Source organism: Macaca mulatta, chromosome 15, assembly GCF_049350105.2.
Source record: "Macaca mulatta isolate MMU2019108-1 chromosome 15, T2T-MMU8v2.0, whole genome shotgun sequence".
Lineage (NCBI taxonomy): Eukaryota > Metazoa > Chordata > Mammalia > Primates > Cercopithecidae > Macaca > Macaca mulatta.
Genome location: NC_133420.1, coordinates 61,515,266 through 61,540,528, shown reverse-complemented (window position 1 = coordinate 61,540,528; position 25,263 = coordinate 61,515,266). Strand labels below are relative to the sequence as shown.

The window sequence follows — 25,263 nt, the reverse complement described above, 5'->3', positions numbered from 1 at the left end:
AAAAAATATTCTGCAACCCAAATGGCAGGCAAGGAGCTGCCATTGTTAATCCACAAAGCATTCTTATAAATCAACAGAGAAAACCCTGCAGCAGAAAAGAATGAACAGATGATAAAGTAAACAATTTTAGAAAAGCAACACAAATGGTCAACACACATTTGCACAAGGAATCCAGGAAACTGCAAATGCAACTAACTTGCATTAGAATTCCCAGGATTGTGTGAGAAGGGTAGAACAGGTGTCAACTTGTAAAGTCTTTCTAGAACACAATTTGAAAGTATGTATCAAACTTTTTGCTGTCTTATCCAACAATTCTCAGAATCAATCCCAAGGAAATAATCACAGACCTATGCAAATAATTAAGTTACAAAGATGTTCATTATGGCACTGTTAAATTGGTGAAAATGAGGAAAAGCCTAACGTGTAAACAGAATACAATGCAGCTATTAAATTACCATTGTTAAATATTTAAGATATTGTAGACATCTTTCCGTGTCTTTAAGTTTAAAAAAAATAGATGGTATTAATTTTTGTGGAGGAAAAAATAAACACATATATATATATATGCACTGAAAAATGGCTAGATAAAAAAGTAGTAAAATGTTAATGGTGGTTTCTTTGAATTATAGAATTAGGATTGGCTTCTGAGTTTTGCTTACTTATTATTTTCTATACCAAACTTGTCTTAATTTTGTTACAAGGGGTAAAAGGTTAGTCAAAAGATAAACGTGGAACTATAGCTCAAAATGCAAGCTGGCCCCTTTCTGAGGAACTGGCTCAGAGCACAGCCAACTTGGGGCCCCACACAGGGCAGGTAGGCACCGCGCCATTTCGCAAATGCCACACAGTCCCCAATCACATGTGTGGCTTTGGAATGCACCAGAGGGATTACCAGGCTGTCTGGTTTTCTGGCAGTGCACATCCAACGAAATGGTAAAGTTTCACTGTTAAGAACTTTCTGATGATTTTCATTTTTAGAATTTAGCTGTAGCCTGGAGAAACCTGAAAATTCTCATTCCTCCTAGTTCTGTTTGCATCCTCCCCGTAGCCCATGTACCAGTGAACCCACAATATAAGGGACCACTTCCTATCAGAAGCAGCCAGCAATGAAATGCTCTGCTGAGCAAAACAGTGGCTACTCCAGCCCTGTCCCTGGAGACTTAATCACTGCACCGTCTCCACCCTCCTGTGGTGCCCAGCTCAGCCATGCAACACAGCAGGTGGCCTCTTTTGAATTAGGAGTATTGGGGCAATTTCAGACCAGTGGCAGGTGGGGCCCGGCCCCTTGCCACCTTCCCCTATCCCTGGCAAATACACCATGGCATGCCCCAAGCTCTGGCCACCCCTGACTGCACACAGCAGAGTTCCCCTTCCAATCTCAGCCACTGTGGATGGGATCCCATCTGTCTCGGATGCCCCAACCACACCTTGCTCTGGACCCATCTCCCATGAGGCCTCCTCTTCCCGATGGTTTTCCCCATTTCCTCCTACACAGAGCCCACACAGAGGGCCATCCATTTCTTCCCTGGGATCTCAGGCACCTCCTGGACCCCTAGGCCTCAGCTGCTAAATCTGCTTCATTGGTGGCTGCTCAGGGCCAAAACCCTGCAGCCATTCTGGCTCTTCTCCCTCATCTCTGTCAGGAAATCCCAAGGCCCAATTTCACCACACACGGGAATCTGCTCTCTTCTCATCACCTGCTGCCACAGCCCTGCTTCCAGCGGTCTGCCCGCTGGTGCCCTCTGCTCTAAAATCTCCAGAGCCACCCTTTAAAAACCCAAGTCAGTTGCGTGGTTGGCTCCTCTGCTCAGAACCCTCTGCTGCCCCCATCTCACCCAGGGTTAGCGAGGAAGGCTTCTTCGATGCTTGTGAGGCCCGACTTCCTCTGCCCCACACCTCTCAGCCCTCATCTGCCTTCACACCTCCTCCTGCCTGCTCCGCTCAGTCACGTTCATCTCTGCATTGCTCCCTGAACCACCCAGGCATGCTACTGCCTCAGGCTTCTGCACTGTTCCTCTTCCCTCTGCCTGGAATGCCCTCCTCGGAGAGCAGGGTGGTTCATGCCATCACAATCTTTAGCAAGGCCCTCTCTGAGCACCCATACAAAAAGCATCCCACCCCAAATTCACACTTGCCCTCGCCTCTTTATTCCTCTTTACTTTCTTCACAGTCCCTACCCCTGACATAACTATATTTACCTGACTCCTGTCATGAGAGAGCAAGCTCAGGGGAGCATAGACTCTTATCTGCTTTGTTCATGGTTCTATTCCCGGCACCTAAACAGAACAATCCCCAGCACATAGCAGGCTCTCAACAATGAATGAGTGAATGAGAAGAAAGGACTTGGCATGGGCTCTCACAGCCACACTGGGAACTCTGGGTCCAGCCTGTAAGTCAAGGCCCGGCAGTGGGCCAGGGGATCTGCTTCCCCCACCCACCCACCCACCTGTCGAGTCACTCTCCCCTCCTTAGCCTTGGGAAGCCCCTTTCTGACCAGGAGTATTATATGCTGCTTGGAAAAAACTGGGCCTGAGTCACTCCCTGGGGCTCTAATTCTCTCTCCATCCCCTGGACCCACCTCCAAGATCCTTCCTTTACAGCATAATGGGAAATCCAGAGACAGCTCCCCTTGGAGAAAATGGAAAGGCACTGAATGATTTAGAGGAAAATTCAGTTCTTCCTGCCTCGGGAGTTAGGAAAGCTCAAATTCTCAGGAAGTTAGTGCGGTTGAAAGTAAAACATTAATAGAAATATTACTGGAAAATACCAAACAGGAAGAGAAGGAAAATTCCATTGTGGAAGCAAGGTCCTCTGTCAATGCTCCTTAATGGTCTCAGCAAAGCGTTTCAGAATCAAAACACAGGAAGAAGCGGAAATCAATCAGGCTGTCACCCTTCCTGTAGACTCCAGCTTCGGCCACGCCACCTCCACACCACGCCGGCACAAAGGGCACTGGCCTCAACACAAGGTCAATACACACAGCAGATACTGGCCGCCAGCTCTGCCTCTGCTGCGAGGCAGGGCAGAAGGCACTCCTCCCCGTGAGCCTCTGTTTCTCCATCTGCAAAAGGGAGATTACAGCCCGTTCCTCACAGAGTGGCTCTGAGAAGCAAACAAATTACCGGTGTGAAACTGCCCCCTTTAAGCTGTGGAACACTTACATAAATGTTGAAATCAGTCACTTCTACCATGCCAACAGAGGGGATATTTTACAAAGAGTAAGTCTAGCCACAAATAAGGCAGAGACAATAGAGCAAATTCGGGCATGCGATTGTGCAGTAGTATGGCAGAGTGGTTACAAATAGATGTGGATCTGGCTTCACATCTCATCTCTGCCACTTACTGGCTGTCTGACTTTATTATTATTATTATGTTTTTTTAGATGGAGTCTCGCTCTGGCGCCCAGGCTGGAGTGCAGTGGCCCTATCTCGGCTCACTACAACCTCTGCCTCCCGGATTCAAGCGGTTCTCCCACCTCAGCCTCCCAAGTAGCTGGGATTACAGGCATGTACCACCACGCCCAGCTAATTTTTGTATTTTTAATAGAGACGGGGTTTCACCATGTTGGCCAGGCTGGTCTCCAACTCTCGACCTTAGGTGATCCACCTCGGCCTCCCAAAGTGCTGGGATTACAGGAAGTGCTGGGATTACAGGCGTGAACCACCCCGCCCAGCCGACCTGACTTTAGACAAGTGACTTAACCTCTCTGTGCCTTGGTTTCCTCATACGTAAAAACAAGAATAGTAGCAGCAGTAGTAGTAGCTACCTCAAAGGACTGTAGTGAGGAGTAAGGTTACATACAAAGCACACAGAACTGCACCTAGCTCAGAGCATGTACAATAAAAGTATTAGCTAATATTACTGTAGTGGAAAGCTCCCTTAATTCAAGTGATTGTGCTTTTCTTACTCAAATACTGCCTCCTCACGCTGCTTCTCCTGTGGCTCCATGAAATCAAGGCCCTGCCCAGAACAGTCTCTGTGCCAAGACGGCTTTTAGCTCACCCACACCACTTTATTTACAGATAAATTCTGACATACAGATGTGAGTTTGAACCTTGGTTCCTGTGTCCTCAACCAGAAGATAAGCTTTTCAGGGGCGGGCACTATCCAGGCCCTGGTTCATCCCTGTATCCACACAGCTCCTCATGGTGGCCTGAATATAGCAATTCCTCAGTCAGCACAGGCCATATGAAAGTTAGGATGTCAAAGACGACCACCGCCTTTGTCCCGCGGAAAATGCACCACCTTCTGGGCACAGTGGCTCACACCTGTAATCCCAGCATTTTGGGAGGCCAAGGCGGACGGATCACTTGAGCCCAGGAGTTTGAGATCAGCCTGGGCAAGATCGTGAAACCCCATCTCTACTTAAAAAACAAAACAAAACAAAACATTATCTGGGTGTGCTGCTGTGTGCCTGCCTGTAGTCCCAGCTACTTGAGAGGCTGAGGTGGGAGAATCGCCTGAGCCCGGGAAGTTGAGGCTGCAGTGAGCTGTAATTGTGCCACTGCACTCCAGTGTGGGGGACAGGAGTGAGATCCTGTCTCAAAAAAAGAAAAAAGCACCACTCCTACCGCCACCATCAACCAACTTCAGAAAACCACAGGGTGTGTTGCCGTCAGCCAGCCAGCATCCCAGCTCTGTTGGAAAGTCACACGTCCCAGTTTATTTTCTAGGGCCAAGCTGGCCTACCCGTTCCCCACAGGTCACCACTTCTGGGCTCTCCTAGCACAAGCTAAACTAATCAGGGGAAGGCTTGACCACAGGCAAGTTCAACCTTGCTGACTGATCAGAGGAAACCACAGCTGTTTCAGATTTGACTTTTAAAGCTAATTTTTATGGGTCAGAAATGCTCTGGGGGCAAAAAGAGGATATGGTCAAGTCATGGGGGTTAAGCCCTGGGGTAATCAGTCATGTTCTGAGATTGTCAGATTAGAGAGGACAGTCACCTGATCTCTTTCAAGGAAACTTAAGTTCCTTGTTGATCAGGGCCAGTGTACCGCCAGTCTCTTTCTCCAAACAGAGCACACACAGCCTGGCGAATCCTTGAAGGGAAGGAATGCTTGGTGTTAGAATGAGAAGACATGACAGTTACAAGACTCACGTTTTGTGCAGCTGTCCCTTGGGATGTGCCAACTCTGTGCTCAGAATTTCTCTATAAAATAACTCAAGTGCTGCATTAACATCTCATTTCTGGAACTCTGAGGCAGATGGAAGAGAGAGAAACAGAAAAGCCAGATCTAGGGCCTCTTCTAGGGACACCAAAGACAAGCTTGAAAGCGGAGAAATTAGGGCAGAGGGCTGCAAGTAGCATTAAGTAAAGAGGAGGAGGAGACATGTAACACATATTCCTGTAAATATCCAAGCTTTATACTACTTATTTCCATTGAAACCATGGAAAATAGAGGAAGCATATAGGTTTTGAACTCAAGACTGCACTGGTGTGATCCTTGCTCTATCACTTTGTAGCTATGTGACATTAGGCAAGTCATCAACCTCTCTAAGCCTCAGTTTCTTTACCTGGAATATGGGGATAAGGTAGATGATGGCATTGAAGGCTCTAATTAATGGCTTGCCTGTATCCCTGCCCTTTGCCATGGGACACTGCAGCTCCTCCTCTCTCCTTGAATCGTGGCTGGCCTTATGATTTGCTTTGGTCAACAGAAGGGTCAGCGTGCCAGTTTCCAACCTCAAGAGACCTCATGCGCTCCTGCTTTTTCTTGGAACCCTGCTGCTGTCATACGAACATGTGCTGGAGGAGGAGAGACCACACAGAACAGAGCTGAATTGTTGCAGCCCAAGGCCATCCTAAACCAGCCCACCAAACACGTAAGAAAGCCTAGCCAGGATCAGCAGGGCTGCATACCCACCCCACCCCCACTGACTGCAAAGGCATGAGTGAGCCCAACTGAGACCAGAAAAATGACTCAGATATACAGGCTCGTGGCTATAATAAAAGCTTATCGTTTAAAGCAGGGGTTGGTAACTACAGTGCACAGGTCAGCTGCCTGTTTTTTGTAAAGTTTTATTGGAATACAGCTGTTCCCATTAATTTCCATATCGTCCATGGCTGCTTTCAAGCTACAGTGGCAGAGCTGAAGAGCTACGATAGAGACTGCATGGCCCACAATCAAACCACAGGTGTTTTGGGGTGATTTGTTATGTAGCAACAGCTAATACAGCAGCCAAGCCTCTCCCAGTGGGATGGTGAGAATTAAATGACCGAATAAGTGATTACTATGAAGCCTGGAGAATGCATTTCCCTTCTGGGGACTCAACCAGGAAAAACTGGATTTGATACGCAGCATTTCTCTCACACTACTTTCAGGGGATGGGACTTCATAGGGGCAAGTGTCCCAAGCCAAACCACAGCTACCAAGTGCGACCCTGACCTTTTCCATCAGTGACACTTTAAGAACTGAGAATGTGGCTGTTCATCAAATGGGAATGACTGACAACTCATGTTTGACCCTGGCTTCAATCAAGCCCTACATCAATGATTGTATGTGAAACAGGACAAATGATAATTCACAACTATGCAGCAAGGCACATGAGACTTTCTTCCCTTTGTGGGCTCCAACGTCCCTCTGCAGTCCCCCGCCACACCTGCCCTGCTGCCCCCAGCCATCCTCTCCAGCCTCCAGGCCATGGCACTGGCTGCTTTATTCCCTTTGCATGAAAAGCCCTCTTCCCCACTCCCCTGCTTCGGGAATTCCCACTCAGCCTTCTACGCTCAGCTCAAGGGCGATCTTCTCCTGAAGGCCCTCTTTGGCTTCCCAGGCAAGTTCAGGCCCTCCTAGCCCTCTGTACACACTTCTGGCATTCCTCAGGTTGTGATATTGTCTCTCTGGTTGTATCTGTCTCCCTGACTAGACCAGGAGAAGCTGGTATTCAACTGCAAACTGAGAAGCTTCCTTCTTGGAAAGTTAGCCACCACTTATTTCTCTCTGAACTCCCCCTGCCTAGCAGGCAGTTTAGAAACTGTTTGCTGGATGTTAAAAAAAAAAAAAAAAAAAAAAGAAGTTAGACATGATATTATTTATTCTGTAACTATGGAAAAAGTGTTATTTAACTCAACTCTGGATGCTGACAAAATATAAAGTGTTGGTACACATCAGTATGTATTTAAAACCCGGGAAAACTGATGTCATGATGCATCCTGACTTAATTGTGGTGGAAACAACATTTATTTAATTATAATAAAAGAAACAAGACTTCAGCAGAAAATATAACTGGATAAGACCTGTTTGGCTGCACAAAAGGAGACCTACCAAAGTAACTGGCCTCTTTTGTAATCATTGTTTTTTTTTTTATAAAGCACAACTTGAAGGAATAATGTGTCTACCTATTCCAGTTTCATTTTCTCTTCCCAGGAGCTCAGGCCCTTACCGTCTCTCACCAGAACTACAGCTGTGCCCTAACTTCGATCCCCAGATTTTGGCAGCTGTTTATAGCCTGGATGCCCCTTCACCATGGCTCTGAGTACATCCCTTCCCTGGCTCAACAACCTTCAAGGTCTCCCCTGTGGGGTCTAACTTCAAGCCCCTACCTCTCTCACATTGTCGTCTCTCATTCCCCAAACAAGGCCCAGCTGCATGAAAATGCTGCTTTCCAAGAACAGGCCCCATGTTGAGATTTTATACACATACACACACGTACATGCACACGTCTATGTTCACACACACGTATACACTTACATATGCACACCCTGACACATAAGCACTCCTGCAGCCTGCAGTCACCCTCTCCCCTGCGCTGGGATTCCACTTCCAACTCTAGATCCAGCTCAAAGCCACCTCCTAGGTGATGATCTCCCCAAATTCTCCAAGATAAAAACACTGGGAAACAAAGGATGAAATTCCTGTCAATCTCCTCCAGGGGCTCAGGCCAGAGATATGGACAAATCTCCTGCATCCTTCATTACCTCCCCTCCTCACACTTATACCAAGACATCTCTGAGCACAAAGTAAATGCTGGGAAAAATGGGCTATGTTAGGGGAGAAACCATTAGAGTAAGCCTAGTTTTTCTTCCAAATAATTACAATCGGAAAAGTGGGTGGGGTGCTGTGGCTCTCACTTGTAATCCCAGCACTTTGGGAGGCCAAGGCAGGAGGATCACTTGAGCCCAGGAGCCTGGGCAACATAGCGACACCTGATCTCTACAAATAAAAAAATTAGCCAGGTGTGACAGTACGTGGCCCCAGTAACTCAGGAGGCTAAGGTGGGAGGATTGTTTGAGCCTGGGAGGTTGAGGCTGCAGTGAGCCATAGCTGCGCCACTGCACTCCAGCTTAGGTGAGAGGGTGAGACCTCTAACAATGGACAAAGACTAAACGAGGAGCCAGAAGTGGGTCTTCCTGGATCCATGAGTGAGGGGCAGAAGGAAGGCTGGATCTACAGTGTGCCTGGCCTCCCAAAAGCTGTCTGGCTGGAAATAATGTGAAAACAACTGCTTCCTGACTGCATGATGGGGTGGGGGTGGAGGGGTGCTGGCCAAGGATCAGGAAGTAGCCACACACAGATGGCAGAAACAAGGGCATCCAGTGTCTCTGCATTCCAAGGCTGCCCTGACCAGAAGACCCAGACGGACAGTTAAGAAGAAGCCACTGTTGCATGAGTGGTTTTCAAAGCATGGTCCCAGGACCCTCAGCCACTTCCCCTCAACCTGGGAAATGCTGGAATGCAAATACGCAGGTCCCCCACCAGGCATGCTCAATTAGTTGCTGCAGGATGGACCCCAGCAATCTATTGTAACCAGCCCTCTAGGCACACTAAAGTTTGAGGATCACTGCACTAGAACGTTCTGCTGACCCTCTCTGGCTGCCTCCTCCCTCCTGGGTAGAAAGAACATCTGGACAACTTCTCAAAAGATCAAAGGTCTTACAGTCACAACCTAGTAGGTGAAAAGCAGCCCAGAGAGATCTTCTAAAAAATCATATCTGATCACAACACTCTCACAGCTAAATCCCTTCACAGGCCCCCTCTGTGCTTAGCTTACAAGGTCCTCCCTGATCCAGGCCCTGCCCAACTTATCTCAACCTCTCAATTTCAGTCACATGGGACTTCATCTGCAGTTCCCTGAAGCACAGGGCTCTTCTCCAGCCAACCATGGTGACCACCACCCCCCTCACAATAACGGCCCTGCCTCCAAGGTGCACTCCTCGATGCCACACCCCCCAACCTCTCCCGTGCCCTTCATCCTTCCTGTAACCCTGTAACACAAGGTCTCATCATAGCACTCATCACCATCATGCCACTATGGCCTCTGTCATAGCATTCACTGCAGAGGGTCTCTGCTCCAGCACCCAGCAGGGGAGGGCACAGAAAAGACCCATAAGAAATATCTGGTGATGAAAAGAAGTCAAGTCTTAAACATCTTGACAACCTGGCTATAAAACAAATCATTTCTCAGTGTTTGAAACAGTCTTAATTGTAATTGGGAAAAAAATATTTACTGAAGTTTTGAACCACTAGCAGTGAAACAGAAAGGAGATCTGCCCACCTGGGGTGTGGCTGCAGGGTAACAAGGAGGATGCATAAAGTCCGGTGCAGTTGCGTGACCCTATCGTGCCGCCTTTTATATTCAAGACCTCCCCAGTGCCTGCACCAAGCCAAGCCTGGGCCATGCATAAGACTGCACGGAGCCTATCTGGTGTTTCCCTCACTGATCAACCACAAGCCCAGGGTCCTGGTGGCTCCCAGGGAAATCTACCCCCTCTCCCAAGGCAGCTCCTGGGTGGCCACCTGGCTCCCAGCTAGTTGTCATCTCTAGGTGTGGCATCCTGGGTGCTTAGGAAACCCAGAGTCCAAGCTTCCGAGGCGTGCCCCAAACTGCCTCCAGGGAGAGGTGGGATCCTCCACGGACTGCCCATGCAGATCAAGCAGGGGATGGGATATTCCGGGGACCTCGGGGAGAGGAGGCCAGGCAGAAAAACTAGAGGAGGGACATTCCCTTCCTCCTCTCTCCTGGCAAACAAATAAGATCCCTTTCCAGGCACCAGCTGGCAGGTAAGAGCCTGCCTCACTGCTGTCTGGACGTCCAGTCCTAAAAGGAACTCAGACTCTTAATCTGTCTCCCCCAGCCCAGGCCTGGGCAAAGGTTTATCTTTGGGGGAAGAAGGTGGGGAGAACAACAGACACGGACCAGGGCGCTGAGAAGGAAGAAGCTCTCCCACCGGGCCTCAGATTTAATCAAAACACTGCCTTCCACCAGAAGTAGACAGAACAAGTATTATTTTATGGGGGAAGGGAGGGCTTCACAGGAGTGTGAAGGAGGAGGAGGGGGCCTAGTCTGGCTGTAATTAACTCGTCTGCTTCAAAGGGAGGGAACTAGATGGCCTAATGCGTTAGGAAGGGGGTTGTCACAAAGTCCCCCCCCGTGTTCCTGGTACCGTATGGGGTAGGGTTGAGGTCAGGAAGGAAGCAGGTGAGGATAGGAGGGGTGGGGTCTCCTTCCAGCCGGGCCTGATAGGCTGACCCCCTCCCGCGCGCAGCGGCAGGAACTGACGGGTTCGGTGAGGAGCGCTCTTGGAGGCAGCGCATTTCAACCGGAAAAGCACGCATGGAGGTTCCCGGAGCAGCTCCGGTACCAGGCAGCCCGAATTTGGAAACCTGGAGCTGGGGGTGGGGCGGGGCGGGGCGGGGCGGGGCGGGGCGGGGCGGGGCGGGGCGGGGCGGGGCGGGGCGGGGCGGGGCAGGGCAGCCGCGAGGGATTTACATATACACGCTGGAGACAGCCGGTCCAGATCTGCCACCAAGAATGCTGTGTAATATTGGGCGAGTCCCTTCCTTGCTCTGGACCTCAGTTCCCCACCTAGAGCGTGAGCGGAGGGTGGAGGCTGGAGTAAGGGGAGTCAGGAGTCAAAGCTCTTTGAAGTCCTTGACAGCTCTGACTCTGACTTTACTCCTTGGCAGCCGGAAGGGCTGGCTGGGTCCGTCTTCCTGGGACAAGGCTGGGCCGGGCGCTCTCGCTCGGGCTGTGGGCTCAGAGAGGAGACGTTCTGGGAGCAGCGGCGAAAGCGGTGGTGTCAGGAGGCCGCCGGTCCCAGGAAAAGCGAGCGGGAGGGGGCAGAACCGGGGAAGCAGCACGCCAGCCCCGACCCAGGGTCCTAGGCCGAAGCTGAAGTAGGGACTCGACACCAGAGCGGTGGGTGCCTTGGTTTCCCCGTGCGCACCGTGGCTCTTTTGGTACCTCGGAAAGAGGCCAAGGGGCACCTTACCTTGTCCTTCTTGCCGGCCCCGCTCTCCTCCGCGGCTGAGGCGGCGCACTTGTTGAGCAGTTTCTTGCCTCCGCAAGCCGTCGGGCTCCAGGTGCGGCCGCCCGCGCAGGCGCCCCCCAGGGGGTCCCCGGCCCCGCCGCCCGCCGCGCTCTCCACTTTGATGAGGCGGTGCTTGGGGGAGATGTAGCGCACCTCGGCCGGCGTGGCGGGCCGCCGCTCGCTGCTGCTGCGGTAGAGGTGCGGGGAGCCAGAGGAGGAGGACGACGACGCGGCGGCCCCCGCGCCCGAGGAGGCGCAGCAACAGCCCGCGGCGCCCGACGCGGACGAGGCCGAAAAGGCGCGCTGCACCCCGCCTGGCTCCCCGCCGCCGCCGCAGTAGTCCAGGCGGCACATGGCGCGCAGTTTGCGCAGCGACGAGCCAGGCCCGTTGTAGGGGTCCTCGAAGTCGCGTTCCTTCTGCGCGCGGTAGGCGCGGATGAGGTCGCTGGTGCTGCCGCTGTCGTCGGGCAGGGAGCCCGAGGAGGCCGAGAAGCAGGAGGCGGTGGCCGGACCGCAGGACGCCGAAGCGGCGGAGGAGGCCTGCGGCACGGCCTGGGGGGGCTGCGAGGGCCGCTCGCCCCGGCGCCGCTGCTCGCGGTAGTCTGGCCGCGGCGGCTGCGGTGGGCTCTTGGTCTTGCTGTTGCCCAAGCTGAAGTACTTGTTTAGCCACTTGGCCATGGCGAGAGGCCGCCTAGGGCCGCGGCGTGGGAGCCCGGTCCGCCGCCGCGGCCATTCGGGGGGCAGCGCTGCCGCGCAGGTCCCTCGGCGCCCCGGCCCCGGCGGGGGGCGTCCGGGGCGCCCGCTCGCGACGCCAAGTTCAAGTTCTCGCCGCCGCCGCCTCCTGCCGGCAGCTCTCTGGCTCCGGCAGCTGCAGCACCGCCCTCCGCCTAGCGCCGCCCGAGCTAGGGATCTCGCGCCCCTCGTGGGCGCGTCTCATGGGGTCCCGGCCCACGGCCCGGGGGAGAGCGGAAGGTCCGAGCGCTACCGCCGCGGACCCTGTGGCCGTGAGCCCCCCGCCGTGGAGCGCGCTCCTGCCCCGTCGGAGCCGCAGCCTCCGCCTTGGCCGGGATCTGCGGCTGCCGCGGGAACTTCTCGGCGTCCTCGGCTCCCTTCTTCCTTCCTGCGAGCGCTGGGGCGAGCTCTGCCGCGCAGCCGAGGAGAATGCGGCCGGGAGAGACAGCGAGCGACGGAGGGAGGCAGCCGGCGCCCGCCCGAGCCCGCGCGCCCGTGCCCGTCCCGGCGGCGCCTGTCGCTGCCACTGCCGCCGCCGCCTCCCGAGCCGCCGCGTGTGTGACACTCAGGCCGCCAGAGCCCGCCCCGCGCCGCCGTCCCGCCCTCCCGGAGCCCGCGCGCGCCCCGCCCCCCGTCCGCCCCCGCAGACCCAGCACCGCCCACCCCGCGAGCCTGGCCCGGGGCCGCGGCCCAAGCCCCGCCTCCCTCGCGCCCGGGCCTGGGGTGGGCGCACCTCTCCGCTCCGGCACGCGCCACCTCCCGCGGCCGCCCAGGCGCCAGCACCAGGGTCGTGCCCCAGGGCGCCGGGGTCCCGCCGCGCAGCCGGCTCCGCCTAGCTTGCTGCTCGCCGCTGCCTCGGGCAAGAGGTTGCCTGGCGGAGTCTGCTACGCGCAGAGGCCAAACGTGTCCGCAGTCCTCCGGGACCCCGCGCGTTGTTCACTCCAAGGATCCCCCTGTCGGGGTTGAGGAGTGGGGGTGGATTAACACGGAACCTTTCTAGTTTACAGCGTGGCCCGTGTGGAGGAAATGCAGTGCCGAGTGTCCTTAGGGACAGACTGGCTGTCCCCCTTTTCCTTAAAGGGACAGACTCCGGTTCAGCCCCGTGCACCGGGTCTTCGGAGGAATCTTTATGCTAATGAGTGTATTAGCAGTCCAGATGACGGATGTGGCCGGGATAGGCGGTGGGAGCCGGGCCCAGCACCAATTCGAGAGCAAGTCTAGGGGAGGTCGGAATGTTTGCTTACCTTTTCACCTCTGAGGAAGTCGAGGCTTTTAGCCCTGTTCACTGCCAGCCTGGCGGAGCAAGTTGTGGGAACGTTTAATGCCTTATGTTGTAGGGGCTGGCAGGGCTCCATTTAGTACAGGAACTCGGCCGGGTGCGGTGGCTCACGCCTATAATCCCAACACTTTGGGAGGCTGAGGCGGGTGGATCACGAGGTCAGAAGTTCAATACTAGCCTGGCCAAGATGGTGAAACCCCGCTGTAAAAATAGAAAAATTAGCCGGGTGTGGTGGCAGGCACCTGTAATCCCAGCTACTCGGGAGGCTGAGGCAGAGGTTGCAGTGAGCCGAGATCGCACCACTTCACTCCGGCCTGGGCAACAGAGCCAGACTGCGTCTCAAAAAAAATAAATGACCTCATTTTACAGATGGAGAAACTGAGGCCCAGGGGAAAGTCACAAAGGTGGACTTGGATGCCAGTTCCTAAATCTGGTGGCACCACAATTATGTCTTTTCCAAGAGTCTCTTCTTTGCGATTTCAGATCATCCTTTGATTATTAACCAAAATTGGGGAAATAGGCCCAAGGAGTGGCCCAATTTGCTCAGTGTAACTTTTCCTGGGATCTGCACCTGGGGGAGGTGGCATGCTCCCTGTTGAGAGGGAAATGCTGCCTGAAGATGAAGTAGCTGCCACTAGTGCCTGGTGCTGCTTTGAATTTGCCTGGGCAAGCCCCAAAATGTGACTTAACTCTGAGATGTGGGCAGCTGAGAGCTGAGAAATTCTCTAAGAATGTTGATTTACTAAAACAATAGCCCGAATCAAGAATCTGCATTTGCTGTCCATCTATTATAGATGTGATTTGGGGGAGTCTGTTTTTCCGCTATCCTGTAGTAACAGCAGGAACTGTGAGGGCAGACAGCAAGGCCGGGGGCTCTTTTGATCACGTTGTAGTTCTGGCCACGCTGGAAGTGGAGGTCAAACTCTCAGTCTGAGACATTTGGACAGGGAAGACCTGAGAGCTGTTACTGCTTCCTCTCTGTAACCCACCCAGACTCATGCCTGAGGCCACAGCGCAGAAGTGATAGAAGCAGGACTTGAACTAGGTCTTATCCTGAAGCTGACCTCCGTCTGCTCAGCCACACACAGTAGTAAAGTGGAATTGACTTCAAATTTGTTCTTCCAGAATCAAGCTATTTGCCCTTTCCCTCCTTGGTCAGACAATACTGTCATCCTCTGTGGCCAATTGAATTTTCCAAACCCACTATGTCTCATAGTCACAGATACTGTCACCAACTACACAGCCTCTTCATTGCCTGAGATCTATTTACTTAGCATTTCACAGTAAATAATCTAAGGGGTGTGTGTGTGTGTGTGCGCACGCGCGTTTGATGTGTCTGGGGCACGCAGAGAGGACCCAGAAGTTGACCTGGCTAGGATGTTTATTTTGAATATACCTAGACTTAAATATCTCTGTTACCCTTTAAATTGCTCCTCTGTCACATTGGCACTTAATTATCTTGCATATAAGGAGGCCTCAGTAGAAAACCTGAAAGGCAAGGACATCCTTGTCTTAAGCCCCACCTTTCATCCAACCACAAATCCTCCCCAGCTACCTTCCTTCCCATTTCTACTTCTGAGCTCAGATCCTGGCAATAGGCCAGGCCATCTGAGACAAGAAAGTCCTCTCTGGAATCTGGAAGCTTGCTCCCTTCTTTTGCCTTGCACATGGAAGGGTTATCTCTGCCTTTTCCAAAGGTTCAGGAAGAGACGTTATATTTCGTAACTTATTTTTTCCATGTCACTTTCAGCAGGCCATAGGGTCGTATCCACTTTCCCATGTGATACCTCTGCTGGGGTGTAATTTGCAAGCCAGAATTATTGTAATGCTATAGTATTATGCCAAGAACGTCCAGAGCACTTGTGTATCTGCTCAACCCTTAGACACTCTGTATATAATTAACCCTCCTCAACATCCCTGCAATCTGGTGTTATTCCCAGTTTACAGATGGGGTAGCTGGCCTAAGGTGGTATTTACCTGAAGCAGGCAAAAACCACATGGGTGTTTTCCTTTAGGAGCTTGTAGAGACAACTATCCAAGACTCAGAGTCCGAAATAATCATTCTGAAGGGAAATAGAAAAAGCTTCCTAAGGACTATGCCAAATGGTTTAGGAAGGCAAACACTTGTGGGAGAAGTATTAGAGCACTATAGGAAGGAAGAGATGGACGGACTCTCTTTTCAGAGATCCAGCCACTCCATTTTAGAGAGGGCAGACTGGGACCGGTGAAGGGAAGAGATTAAATCAAGAGGCACAGCTAGGATTGGTCTCCAGTCTCTTGACATCACAAACTCAACATTGTCTGATGCTGTAAATTGTGTCCATCATTTTTGGAATTTTTGCTTTTCATGTCCTCCTCCAGTCCCATCCTAGTTTTCTTATTAGAAAGGTTGAGTTATGGCCCTATTTCTGTTTCTGTTCTATCTTAGCCTATCACTTTAGAACAAGAGCCCCTCAAGCTGCCAGGGGCATGGTGTCTCCTTTGCTGCGCCTCTTTCCAGTATCTGGAGGAAGGCTGTGCCACTTGTACAGGTCCAGAAAAAGAGTGCCACCACCAACCCAACAGACTCATCTACTTCTTCTTCTTTTTTTTTTTTTTTTTTTTTTGAGATGGAATCTGGCTCTGTCACCCAGGCTGGAGTACAGTGGAGTGATCTCAGCTCACTGCAAGCTCCGCCTCCTGGTTTCATGCCATTCTGCCTCAGCCTCCCGAGTAGCTGGGACCACAGGCTCCCACCACCACGCCCAGCTAATTTTTTTGTTTTTTTTTTTTTTTTTTTTTTTTTTTTTTTTTTTTTTTAGCAGAGACGGGTTTCACTGTGTTAGCCAGGATCGTCTCGATCTCATGACCTCGTGATGCACCCGCCTCAGCCTCCCAAAGTGCTGGGATTACAGGCGTGAGGCACCGCACCCAGCCCTTTTTTTTTGTTTGTTTGTTTCTTTCTTTAGAGACAGTGTTTCACTCTTGTTGCTCAGGCTAGAGTGCAATGGGATGATGTCGGCTCAACACAACTTCCACCTCCTGGATTCAAGCGATTCCCCTGCCTTAGCCTCCTGAGTAGCTGGGATTACAGGCATGCACCACCATGCTGGGCTAATTTTGTATTTTTAGTAGAGATGGGGTTTCTCCATATTGATCAGGCTGGTCATGAACTCCGACCTCTGGTGATCTGCCCATGTCAGCCTCCCACATCAGCCTCCCAAAGTGCTGGGGTTACATGTGTGAGCCACCGCACCCGGCCTCATCTACTTTTTTTTAGATAACATTATTCAGTTCTGTCCATTGAATGGTAACGTCAGTCCCCTGTCTGTGTACCAGGCCCTGGGGGATGCAGAGATCATCTGAACCACAGTCTGTCACCAATAATTATACAAGGCAAGACGAGAGAAGTGCAAGACAGAACAAGGGACAAAGAGCTGTGGGGCTATGGGGAAGGGAGATTTTAATTATGAGACGGGGTAGATCATAATGGGTTCTTAGTAGAGGTGATATCTGGTCTGGGCCTTGAAGAGTGAGTAGCATTATGATATAGTAGAATTAGACAAGAGAATTCTACACAGAGAGAGAGGTGTAGAAGCCACACATCATGAAAGGCATAGAAGCAAGAACATGTGGCAAACCACTTGGGCCATAATGAGTTTCCAAGTGGAGTGGGAGTAGCTGAGAATCTGTGAATGCACGGAATGGTGGGTAAGGGTAGAAAGGTAGGCTGTACCCCATCAGGAAGAGTTTTGAATATCAAACTCAGGAGAATTTTTTATCTTGTAGGCAATAGGGAGCCACTGAAGGTCTTTGAGCAAGGAAATTAATTACCTTATGTTTTCTGCATTTTATAAAGATTATTTGGGAAGCAGTGTGGAAGATGTATTTCTTGGGGAGAGACAGAAAGTAGGCAGAGCAGTTAAAGGAACATTAAGGAACCAGAAAATGGTGCATAGAACAGTAGCTAGTGCACAGAAGGCACTCAGTACTTTTGTTGAATGAATAAATAACGTTGAAGTAGTGAAAGGGTGTTAAGTCATTTTAGAGGACAGACTCTGCCTGACTCTCAAGTCTTTGCCTTTGGGCCACTTAGTGAGTGGTGACCAACCACTTCCCAGTGAAAGGTGATGCTGCAGGAAGGAGAAGGTGGCTGACTTGGCATTAGCTACCTGTATAAACAGCTGTGAGGGTCAGGGCACAAGTCTGAGCTGGAGGTATAGATTTGGGAGTTACTAGAGCTCAGTAAAGATCTGAAGCCAAAACCTCTGTCATCCATGACCCCTTAGTTCATTCCTACTTTATCCAGCCCGTCGGCAAAGTATATGCAGAATCCGGCCACTACTCACCACCCCCATCTCTACCACCCTGGACCAAGACTCCTTCATCTCTTGCCTGGATTATTGTGGGAGTGTCTTATCCATCTTCCCTGCCTCCATCTCACCCCAGCAGTCAGTGATCCTATTAAAAATGGGTGTGATTATGTCTTTCCTCTCTTCACATCCCCCCTGGAATCCTCATTTTCCTAATAGGAAATGCCAAAATTCTTACAGTGGCCCATAAGGCCTTGTATGACTGGTCCCCTTAAACTCCTAACCTCCTGTTATACTATCCTTTCTCTCCTGCTGCAGTCCAGCTGCCTCTTTGCTGTTCCTTGAAGCCTCTAGGCACACTCGTGCCTCGAGGCCTTTGCACTGCTGTCTCCTCTGCCAAGAGTGTTTTTCCCCAGCTATCCCCATGGCTCACCCTTCACTTCCTTCAGGTCTTTATTTAAATGTCACATGCTCAGTGAGGCCTCCCCTGGGCACAGTGTCTAGAACTGCAGTCCCCGCTCAACACTTGCCATCCCTCTTCCTCGTTTTATTTTCCTGAGAACTCTCTTCCTCATTTTACCTACTGTATATTTTACGTATATTTCTTGTTTATTCTTTGTCTTGCCCCACAGCGGGAAAGAGATCTTTGCCCTTTTGTTCACTGTGTATCTCCAGTGTCCAGAACAGTGCCTCTGGTCATACTCTGTAGGCACATGATAAGTATTTGTTGAATGAATGAGTGGATGGAAGTGATTGATATCATGGAGAGTGGAAGAACAGAAGGTCACAGCTGGACATCTCTGTCCACTTCAGCTTGCTAGCCTTGGCCTGGAGGTAGGAGCATGTCAGACTTACTATGTTTGAAAATATATATATGTAAGATGTACATGATGTTTTGATATACATATACATAGTGAAATAGTTTCTGCAGTCAAATTAAGCAAGTTAACATATCATCTCACATAGTGACCTTTCTGTGTGTGTGGTAAGAGCATCTAAAATCTGCTCTCTTGGCAAATATCCAGTATCCAATGCAATATTGTTAACTTGTGTCCTCATGCTGTACATTACAGTCCTAGACTTATTTATTCTACGTATCTGTACCCTTTGACCTACATCTCCGCATTCTCCCCAATCTTGTCCTCTCGCCTCCTCTGGTAACCACCATCCCCCTCTCTGTTTCTATGTATTCAACTTTCTCTAAAAACAGATTCCACATACAGGTGAGATCATAGAGTATTTGTCTTTCTGTATCTGACTTACTTCATTTAGTAGAACATCTTCCAGATTAATCCATGTCATCACAAATGGCAGTATCTCCTTTTCTAAAGCTGGGTGGTGTCCCATTGAGTGTACATAATTTTTTTATTTTTAATTTTTATTTATTTATTTATTTTTGAGACAGGGTCTCACTGTGTCATCCAGGCTGGAGTACAGTGGCATGATCTTGGCTCACTGCAGCCACAACCTCCCAGCCTCAAGTGATCTTCTCATCTCAGCTTCCTATGTAGCTGGGACTACAGTTGTGTGCCACCATGCCAGGCTAATTTTTAAGTTTTTTGTAGAGACAGGGTCTTACCATGGTGTCAAGGCTAGTTTCGAGCTCCTGGGGTCAAGTGATCTGCCCGCCTTGGCCTCTCAAAGTGCTGGGATTACAGGCATGAGCCACTGCACTCAGCATATTTTTAATTTTTATGGGTACATAGTAAGTATATGTATTTGTGGGGTATGTGAGATTTTCATACAGGCATGCAATGTATAGTAATCACATCAGAGTAAATGGAGTATCCACCACAATTTTTTAACCCTTTCATCCATTGAGTGAATGTTAGGTTAATTCTGTATCTTGGCTATTGTGAATGCTGCTGCAATGGAAGTTCACCATCTCTAGGAGGTGCTGACTTCATTTTCTTTGGGTATATACCCAGAGGACAGTTTACTGGGTCATATGGCAGTTCTAGTTTTAATTTTTTGGGGAACCTCATACTGTTTTCCATAATGTCCGCACTAAATTTACATTCCCATCAACAGTGTGCAGAGGTTCCCTTTCGCTTTTCCACACCCTCACCCACACTTGTTATCTCTTGTCTCTTTGATAATAACCCTCCTAAGAGATGGGAGGTGGGATCTCATTGTGGTTTTAATTTGCATTTCCCTGTTGATTAGTGATGTTGAGCACCTTTCCTATATATGTTGGCCATTTTTTATGTCTTTGTTGGAGAAATGTCCATTTAGGTCCTTTGCCCATTTTAATTTAATTTAATTTATTATTATTATTATTATTTTTGTGGGAGATGGAGTCATGTTCTGTCACCCAGGCTGGAGTGCGGTGGTGTGATCTCAGCTCACTGCAACCTCTGCCTCCCAGGTTCAAGCAATTATCCTGCCTCAGCCTTCCAAGTAGCTGGGATTACAGGCACCCGCTACCACACCTGGCTAATTTTTGTATTTTTAGTAGAGATGACGTTTCACCATGTTGACCAGGCTGATTTTGAATGACTGACCTCAGGTGATCCACCTGCTTCGGCCTACCAAACTGCTGAGATTACAGGCATGAGCCACTGTGCCCAGCCCTTTGCCCATTTTTAAATTGGGTTATTTAATAATTAAAAGAAAAGCTGGGCGTGGTGGCTCACGCCTGGGATCCCAGCACTTTGGGAGGCCGAGGCAGGTGGATCACAAGGTCAGGAGTTCAAGACCAACCTGGCCAAGATAGTGAAACCCCATGTCTACTAAAAATACAAAAAGGTAGCCAGGCATGGTGGGCGCCTGTAATCCCAGCTACTCGGGAGGCTGAGGCAGAGAATTGCTTGAACCCGGGAGGTGGAGGTTGCAGTGAGCTGAGATCATGCCACTGCACTCCAGCGAGACTCCATCTCAAAAAACAAACAAGCAAACAAACCCTTTTGCTATTGAGTTGTGTGAGTTTCTTGCATCTTTTAAATATTAATCCCTTATCAGATATGTGGTTCGCAAATGTTTTTTCTCAATCTGTAGGCTGCCAGTTCATTTTGTTGATTGTTTCCTTTGTTATGCAGAAGCTTTTTAATTTGATGTAGTTCCACTTGTTTATTTTTGCTTTCATTGCCTATGCTTTTGGTGTGATACCCCAAAAAAATAATTGCCAAGGCCAGTGTCAAGAAGCTTTTCTTTTGTGTTTTCTTCTAGGAGTTTTGTAGCTTTGGGTCTTTCCTTTAGGTCTTTGATTCATATTGAGTCGATTTTTGTGTCTGGGGTAAGGTCAGGGTCCAATTTTATTATTTTCCATGTGAAAATCCAATTTTCCCAACATCATTTATTGAAAAGACTGTCTTTTCCCCATTGTGTGTTCTTGGTGGCCATGTCGAAAATTAGTTGACCATATACACTCAGGTTTATTTCTGGGCTCTATTCTTTCCATTGGTCTATGTGTCTGTTTTTATGCCAGAGCCATACTGTTTTGACTTGCTGTGCTTTTGAAGCACATGCATTCTGGGGTTCTGTTCTCAGATCTCTTAAATGGAGGAAGCAGAACATGACTCATCCCTGCCTTCCTGGCATCCAGAGGGGGCTCCAGGAAGGTTGTGGCATCCAGTTAGCGCCTTCCACATGAGTCCCAGTCCTGCTGACATGCAAGCCTGTCCCCAGTGTCACTGAGCCAGCTGTTGTTCTCTCCACATCAGGTACAACTAATCTTAGGAATCTCATTATGGGTCGAGAAATAATCCTCTATATCTAGATTAAAGTCTGTGTTTTGACCATTACTGTGCACTGAGCATTGAGCCGACAGTTTAATTGAGCTGTTTATGCCGCTGCCTTGATCTCTTCCCAGAGAATTTACAGCTAATTCCAAGTGTCTCTGTGAATTAAGTGGGCCTCTCCCAACATGCTTTGCCCGGTGTTTGCCTGTTTCAAATCCCACTTGTCCTTGTGTTACCCAATTATGGGCTCTCACTCACAGCTGTCTCTGGCCCTGCCACTTACAGTCCACTTCCTCTCTGAGGTGGCCATTAATGATGTGGCCCCAGAATGGCCATAACCCAGGACAGCCTCTGTGATACTTACAGCAATAGGAAAGGGGGTGGAGGTGAGGATGGGGTGGAGCAGAGAGGTCATAAATTATGACCTCAGTGACCCTTTGAAATCACCTCCAGGCAACTGACAGTCACCTTCTAGCAAGAAGAGGGTATATGCCTTTAGCAAAGTTAAGTGTAGTGGAAGCAAAGAGTTCCAGTCTGGGGTGAAGACTCCTGCATTCTTATCTGACATCCTCTGTGACCTCTGGGGCTAGTTTCCCTGTTTGTAAAATATAAGCTGGCAGATCATTGTTTTCCATTCAGGATAGTAGAGGTGTCTTAGGATAGGGCTGCCATATTTAGAAGAAAAAAAAAATGGTGGCTCATGCCTAGCACTTTGGAAAGTCAGGGCAGAGAGGATTGCTTGAGCCCAGGAACTGGAGACCACCCTAGGCAACATAGTAAGACCTGGTCTCTACAAAAAATAAACAAAATTATGCTGGGCGCTCACGCCTGTAATCCCAGCACTTTGGGAAGCTGAAGCAGGCAGATCGCTTGAGGTCAGGAGTTCAAGACCAGCCTGTCCAACATGGTGAAATCCCATCTTTACTAAAAACACAAAAATTAACCAGGCACAGGTATCTGTAACCCCAGCTACTAGGGAGGCTGAGGCAGGAGAATCACTTGAACCCAGAGGTGGAGGTTGCAGTGAGCCGAGATTGCACCACTGCACTCCATCCTGGGTGATGACAGAGCAAGACTCCTTCAAAAAAAAAAATTAGCTGGACATGGTTGTGCAAGCCTGTAGTCCCAGCCATTCAAGAGGCTGAGATGGGAGGATCACTTGAGCCTGGGAGGTTGAGGCTGCAGTGAGACATGATTGTGCTACTGCCCTCCAGCTTGGGTGACAGAGGGAGACCCTGTCTCAAAAACAACAACAACAAAGGACATCCATGAGATAGTTGGGACATACTTATAGCTAATTATTATTTATTTACCAGAAATCCAAGTATAACTGAATACTCTGTATTTTCTCTGGTGACCTTACTCAAGGGGCTGTGTACGCAGGGCCCTGATCTACAGGTGGGTGCTAAGAGAGCAAATGAGTTGAATTGCTTTGCAGTGATGCATCTTAATGGTCAAACTGCCTGCCATCTGGCAAATGCAGCATAAATTATGAAGCCTGCAAATCCGCTGAGTGCAGTGGCTTTTTCAGTCCCAAACGTCAGACTGATAGCCGTCTCAAAGGCCACCACTGGAACCCGGGGCTTAGTGGCAATAGGTCAAGTTAGGCCAGTGAGAGTCAGAAGTACACAGGGGCATGTAGGGGCAGAAAGGTCTGGGTCAGATAGCCTGAAGGTCTGGCAGAAGGATCTGTGAAGCTTGTAGGCAAGGAGGAAGTGAACGTGGGGAGAAAAGAAATCAGGCCTGGTCGGAGGACATCACAGGTCAGTCAGGTGCCAAGGAGTCCCCGGGTTCTAAGGGCGCTGGCAGAGAGAGAATATATGGGGATATCTGCAGGGCTGGGTGGGTGGTCAGACCTTGCTTCTGCTTGGAGCTTCTGCTAGGAGCTTCTGCCTCAGGTCAGGCCAGAACTGGGACAGACTGGAGGAGGCTGGTGTCAGAGTGAAGCAGGAAGGCTGTGCTTGCTTTGATTTGCTTCAGAAGCAAGTGGTGATCAAGAACACAGCAGTGTTTTTCTGCAACTGAGGAGGACTTAAATACTATGAGCCAACCAGCACCTTTAGGTTTTCTTCTATGGGGGATTAGCTTTGGGATTACCAGGTACCCAGGATGTGTGATCCTCCTCTTCTTGAGAGAGGTCTGGAGGGCAGGCAGCAGGGGCTGTGCATTATTCACTTCTGCCCACCCGGGATTCTCTGAGTGCCTGCCAAGTGCTAGCCCGCCCCAGTGACTGTGTGTGGGATTGAATCTAGTAGAAATCCACCAAGTCACAGTTCTTAAATCTGAGTTATTACCTCTGGCCTTAAACCACACCACCACATGCAAAAGGGCACCTTTATCTTTGCAGAATCATTGCAGACTCTCCTGCTGGCTGCATCCATCTCTGCCTCCCTCCCACATCCTCCTGCAGAGCATCCTCTCTGTGCACAGCAGTCCAGATGTTAGACCCACCCAGCTCCCGTGCCTGGGCTTCGCACACTGACTGTAACAATGGAAACAAAAGACATACCGGGCGCTGTGGCTCACGCCTATAATCCCAGCACTTTGGGAGGCCGAGGTGGGTGGATTGCTTGAGTCCAGGAGTTCAAGACCGCCAGCCTGGGCCACGTGACAAAACCTCATCTCTACAAAAAATACAAAATAAAATATTAGCCAGGCATGGTGGCGTGTGCCTGTGGTCCCAGCTACTTGGGAGGCTGAGGTGAGAGGATTGATCAAGGCTGCTGTGAGCAATGATTGTGCCACTGCACTCCAGCCTGGCCTGGGTGACAGAGTGAGACCCTGTCTCAAAAAAAAAAAAAAAAAAAAAAAAAAGAGAAGAAAAAAGAAAAAGAAAAAAAAGAACATAAAGGCATTAAACATTGAAACCACTAAGATTAAAGTTACCTGGGTTTACTTGTGAGTGACTTCATGTGCTAGGGTGCCAGGAAAACACCCTAAATCTGAAGCATTTAATCCAATTTTCCTCATTTTCAAACTAAACTTTGGTGTTCCTGAAAAGATGAAATATTACTTGAAGCCCTGCAGTTGGGAAAGTGGTGGATTTCTTCAGTGTTAAACCACACCAAAAAAATGTTCTGATGCAATTTCCAGCCTCTCACTTTGGCTATAATATTTAAAGGCAATTTTTAAAAGTCACTTTCCATGCATAATTTTCTCCCACTACACTTTGTTATTTTTTTTTTTTCTCGAATTGAAATGGTTACCATGCTGCCATCTGAGGCTTTGCTAAGTAGGATGCATTGGTCTTTGCCAGAGCCAAGAAAGAGTTAAAGTTGCAAATGGCCGTCTGTCGTCTTTCTCAGTCTGAGGATGGGGATGGATACCGCCCAATTGTCTGTCCTTTTCTTACCCTCCCTAGGGCTGAGTGCGGGATATCAAGTCTCCTAAAATAACTCAGACCCTGTGGGGAGATGCCTGCCCTGAGCAGGAGCTAGCTTGGCATGGAGGATTCTCAGGGTTGGAAGGGAATGTTCCTGGCCAAATGGTCTGATCTCCTGGCTGGAAGAGAGAGGAAGGAGCTCAGTAACCTTCCAAACCAAACATCCACTAACAAGCTCTTGCAGGGCCCTCAGGGAACCCAGATGACTGCTGTCATCTTCCTTCACCTAAGCGGCATCCGACAGAGCATCCGTCCCCATAGAGAGTCCTCTGAGGCTGCTGGGCACAGTGCAGAGAGGCACTGGTACATCTGGAGCAGAATCTAAGTGAGCATCTCATCATTAGGATTTCTGGATCTCTTAGGGTTTACAACATACTGTAGAATCACTGCGTATTGTAAATGTCCGAAGGAGAGAACTGTTGGTTTTTGCAGTTTTCCAGAGTCATGGTGGGTGGAGGGGCTCCTTCTGCCCAGGCCTTTGAGCCCACTCTGATCCTTTCAGTCTTAAGATGCAGACAATGATTGTTTGGGGGCTCTAGACTATGGGCCTCCTCACTCCAAGGCTGTGCAGTGTCTCATTTGCACGCTTTGAGTCAGGAGCTGGCACAGGCCAGAGAGAAGCACTGCTTTCTTCCTAAGCCTTC

At 49.9% G+C, this 25,263-nt stretch overlaps 1 protein-coding gene and 1 long non-coding RNA gene across 5 annotated transcripts in view; one reads left to right on the top strand and one right to left on the bottom strand.

The window, feature by feature from the left end:
* The window catches only part of SHB (SH2 domain containing adaptor protein B), a 149,294-nt gene extending 136,780 nt beyond the window's left edge, over positions 1-12,514 (bottom strand). For all 4 annotated transcript variants that reach the window (XM_077965687.1, XM_015117416.2, XM_077965686.1 and 1 more), the window contains exon 1: positions 11,216-12,514. In XM_077965687.1, coding sequence (XP_077821813.1) covers positions 11,216-11,932 — 717 coding nt within the window. In that variant the 5' untranslated portion in view covers positions 11,933-12,514. The remainder of the gene's footprint in view (positions 1-11,215) is intronic.
* LOC144334622 (uncharacterized) overlaps positions 1-25,263 on the top strand; it is a 377,237-nt gene that overhangs the window by 21,818 nt on the left and 330,156 nt on the right. The window lies entirely within an intron of this gene.